The sequence below is a fragment of the Phytophthora infestans genome, genomic scaffold (assembly GCF_000142945.1).
Source record: "Phytophthora infestans T30-4 supercont1.272 genomic scaffold, whole genome shotgun sequence".
Lineage (NCBI taxonomy): Eukaryota > Oomycota > Peronosporomycetes > Peronosporales > Peronosporaceae > Phytophthora > Phytophthora infestans.
Window position 1 is genome coordinate 59,738 of NW_003303487.1, and position 4,739 is coordinate 64,476.

Consider the following 4,739-nt stretch of genomic DNA (forward strand, 5'->3'; position numbering starts at 1 on the left):
TTGCTGAGCACCAAGTCCATCTGCGCTAGCTGCTCCCTTGCCTCCCGCAGCTCATCCGTGAGAGCGTCAAAGCGCTCCTGGTCAAACTTCGACTTGGCCATCTGCTTTCGAAGGCGTCGAGTGTAGACGTAGTGGTAGATATTCTCGTACTCGTATTCCTGGTTTGTGAGACTCCACCAGGCGTATCCGATAATGGAGACGCCGAAGCCCGTGAAGTATGTCACTGGTTCCATGATATCCCACGAAAAGTGGATAAAGGACAGCCAGAAGTAGAGACCGAAGGCTCCAACAAGCGAAGTGGACAGTCCGTAGGCAATCACGTTGGCTTGTCGCGTCGCAGTTGCCTCCAGTTCATGGCGTAGGTTCACTAGCGCCACATGCTCTGGTTCTAGTGCCTGTATTTTGGCAAGAAGTGTCTCCCGCTGCTGCTGAAAGAGTTGCGATGACAGCGGCGACAGTCCAATCGACTCCAAGTACGAGTCGAGGATACTGCGTGGCTGTAAGAACACTGAGTGTGTCAAGTCTTCGTCGTCCGACTTGCCAAAGTAAAAGACCACACCAGTCTGGTGGAAAGCTTGCAGAACTTCGGGTGCTTGTTTCTTGGGGATGCCTCTCTCTTGACACATGTGCATGAACTCTGGGTGGCTGATCTTCCACTTACCAAGTCGTTCCAGGTCGCTGCGTAGCATGATAATGGCAGCCTTCTGCGCGACAGAGCGCACGTCCAGGTCGCCGTCATCTGCCAGACTCCGGTACGCGCTGCCCGTGAATACTGGAGCTCGCACTGGAAGCACTTGGTCGTTCAGCAGGAGCTCAAAGTCGTCTGTTAGCACCTTTTGCAGCGTATCTTCAGGCTGGAACTCCTCTCCTCGAGCGGAACGAATAGATACACTCTGCACGGACTTGTCCTCGGCTTCAATCTGAGCGATGATGTCCGCCACAGTGGTCTCTGCGGGTCAAAAGTTAGTAATCCCTACTTCATTAAAGAGAATAATATAAAATTGATAGCTAGCTATACCTGGAGGAATGCTGAAGACGCGCTCTTCGTCGAATCCGCTGAGAGGAAGCGGAACTGCCAATGTGCACGTCCCATCGTGATATTTGAGCTCGATGGCGCGCGCCTTCCCGTACCGCAGTGGGACCGTGCTGGCGATGGATCGCGCGAGAGTCAAATTCGTCGGGGAGAGACGTCCACGCGAAAGCAAGCGGCCCGATGCCACGCTGGAGAGGAGACCACGACGCCACATCAGAATTAGGAGGAAGGATACTGAGCTGCGGTCGATGCTATGCTTCGGTAACAACCTCCAGGCTATCGACTAATCGTTGGATTGTTAATTGTGTACTTAACACTAAACAAAGCCGGGTGCTTCCAAAACCCATTTACAGTACATGTTAAAACGGTATAATAAGTTTAATCGGTAATTTAAAATAAATTACAAATCGTTTAGGCCGTGTTCGCGACCCCTCGAAAACGTAGTTATCTCGGTCGAAACGACGTTTGGGACTAAGTGCGCGCTCGCGAACACGCCACCCTCGAAACGCAGTATTGGTCGCGTAACGTCGTTTCGGACCCCATTCTCAAATTCATGCCCGGAGGTGAATTTTGTTTGGCCCGTATTTGGCTGGGGCCTAAAGCGACGCGTATCCCCTCAGCACACTGACAAGATCCTGTTAGGCGCCAAAGTTTGCCATTTTTGCTTTCGCGTGCACTGCAAAATCCTCCCCCAAACGACCCGAAGGTGCTCTCGATGAGCACACGAGACGATGCTGCTGCTGCCCAGCGTGCAACGTGGACTAGGGGCGAGGAGCTTGCACTGTTGGAGAGGTACTTTGAGGCACGAAAGGACCCGTCAAAGGCCACGGATAAAGGTGTCAAATCCAAGGCGTGGGAGGAGATCAAAACCACTTTGAACACCAAGCTCAAGAAGACTCTGGACAAAGGTATAGGAAGCTTTTTAGCTAAGGTACTGCGTTTCTAATTTTCGTTCAACAGGGCAATACAAGTCCAAGGTGCAGCGTCTGATACAAGACTACGATTTATTCAAGGAGATTACGTCGCTGAGTGGATGCGGTACCTGCCCTCAAACGGGGAAACCTCTTCTTGATGACGACGTCTGGGATAAACTGATCGACGCCAAACCAACCAAGCTGCGAGGTCGCATCAAGGAGATGCGTAAGAACGGCTTTGAGCACGAGACCATCTGCAGTCTAATTGCAGGTAAGCGATGCATTATTTTCACTGAATTTAAACTAAACTCGTCTGAGCAGGTGATTAAAGAGCGACAGGTGCGGATGCGGAAAGCGTTCAGAGCCTGCTTGGCCTGCTGGAAGACGCCACGGAAAAAGAAGAGTCTGCATTACCGCAGCTTAATGAGGTTTTACTTCCCGACAGTGGCGAGCAAAGCTCTGTGACCACCATCGCTGCCGCGCAAGACCTCCACTTAAGTCACGAGCGTCGTGTGCAGACCGTAAAGCGTATCCGTGATGGAGCTTCAAAGACGCGCCGCAACAAAAACCGAAAGCAGTCACCTTCTGGAGACTTCAACGAGGAACTTGGTGCGCTGTTAAAGACTTTTACCGTCTACATAAAGTACAAAATGCGCCAAGAAATGGGTGACCAAGCCCCACAGTCCGACTCCGCAGCTTTTGCTGCATCGCCTTCGTCGAACGACTGAGCTCGAGATGGCGTATGATGGCACGGGCTAATAACAGGCCAAGGTAACGTGCACGGATGACCAACATGATAGTTTCATTTTCATCGTTCTCTTCAGGAACTTAAGTAACGTAAAGATGATTTTTTCATGCTTATTACTCGCTTACAGAACCACTTTCACTGCCGGAACTGCTTTCGTTGTCAGAATCACTCGTACCGCTTGAAATTTCATCTTCGGGTATGTCGCTGTCATCTTCATTACCCGAGAAGCCTTGATACTCCTCCCACATTGTGCCTGCCATCCAAGATCGCCAATTGTCAGAAGTGTCGAAGTCATACGGAATCGGATCAAAAGTTTCATTTACAGCACGGTGACGACGCGTATCTCGACGAGAAGAGGCGAGATCGGACCCAAGGTCCGATGCATCATACTCACGGATAAAATTGTGCGTTAAAACACAAGCGTAATGACAGATTTTATCGTCTTCATTTCGTAATCCATACATGTGCGGAGGACCTTAAAGCGACGCTTTAAAACTCCAATGGTACGCTCAATAACATTGCGAGCCTTCGCATGTCGTAGGTTAAAAAGTTCCTTTGGGTTGTGTGGGCGACCAACATCACTAGTCGCCCACTCCTTCAGGTGGTATCTTACCCCTCGAAAGGGAGTTAACACCTGTTTACTTAGGCCATATCCAGCATCTCCTAGAACGTAAAAGTGTTCTGGTAATTGGTCGAGCAGAGAACTCCATCGTAGTACAGTCGCATCATGTGCACTTCCCTCAGCTCCCGCATAAGCAAAACAAATTTTCATACTCCAGTTACAAAACAGTAGCACATTGGTCGTGACAAAACCCTTGTGGTTTCTAAAGCGAGCTGTATCCTCAGTGCTTACAACCACTTGAAAGTGCGTTCCATCAATTGCCCCCAAGGCCTGGTGATAATAGGGGTGCTTCAACAAGAAAAACGATGGAGCCTGCTTAGGTATCTCCATCGAGCTGTTTATCGCACGCAAAATCGCTCGAATACCTCGGATTCTATACTTGTGAATCGTAGAAAACGTTAGATCAAATAGTACCTCTTGCATGCGGCATGTAGATGCCGTTCTAATCCAGTGGAGAGCCACCGCCAGTACCTCACGTTGGTTGCGGACGGTGTCGACGATGAACGGTTGGCAGATCTCGAACAATGCGTCAAATGCGGCCACGTCCATCCTGAAGTGATCCCGAAACAGGAAGGAATTTCTTGATGAGTGAATGGCGTCGAAGAGCCGCTGTCCGTCTGCCGTCATCAGACCTAGTACGCGCACCATATTCTCGTGAGCAGCCCGCCTCGACAAGCGGTGGTTTTGCACCAGTCGAGCACACACAACAGCAACAGGAAGATTTCGTCCAGCATTCTTTGTGAAGAGGCAGTCCGTTTGTCCAGGTGTGGGTGGTCAGGGTAAACGCTGGTTGCGTGCGAACAAGAATTGAGCGAAACGACGTTTCACATCGCTGGCCAAATCATCGTCAAAAATAGATTACAGCTCTGAAACGCAGTTTTAGTAAAACGTCGTTTGCCGCGAACACGGCCTTAAATGCGCACCAAAACGGTTGCTGAAATGCGCCCCTTCGGGCATACATGTATATGTAGTCATGTGTTTACCGGTAATCACGTTGCTACTTAAAAGTCGGATTAGAATTGTTTTAATGTGCAAGTCACACAGGAATGTTAAGCGATCCGAGCCAAGGACAGCAACGCTTTCGCGTCGGTCGGCAAGCAAGACCAATCGCGAAGCAGTCTGGCCATGAGCACATTCTTTGGCTGGCGTGTCTATGAAAGGCATACACTGAAAGAGGCATGGCAGCATGACCACGGAGACGCCAACAGAGCCGAAAGAGAAGGCAACAGAACGAGAGCCGAAGGTGCGTGCGGCATGATAAAATCCGAGTGGCCGGAATCGAACCAGCGACCAATTGATTTTCGAGAATACTGAAACACAGTATAGAACACTACAGTCAATCGCTCTACCAACTGAGCTACACTCGGTCCTAATCCAACAACCACGCAAAAACAAATAAAAACCTTGCGCACGCTCCTACAT

At 50.1% G+C, this 4,739-nt stretch overlaps 1 protein-coding gene across 1 annotated transcript; it reads right to left on the bottom strand.

Moving 5' to 3' along the window:
- Nucleotides 1–25: 25 nt before the first annotated feature.
- Nucleotides 26–1,247, bottom strand: PITG_21215 (uncharacterized protein; the record flags this gene model as incomplete). Its single annotated transcript, XM_002895066.1, has 3 exons — nucleotides 26–29; nucleotides 151–949; nucleotides 1,019–1,247. The coding sequence occupies 3 exons, from the start codon at nucleotides 1,245–1,247 to the stop codon at nucleotides 26–28; spliced, it is 1,032 nt and encodes a 343-aa protein (XP_002895112.1).
- Between the last annotated feature and the right edge of the window lie 3,492 nt (nucleotides 1,248–4,739).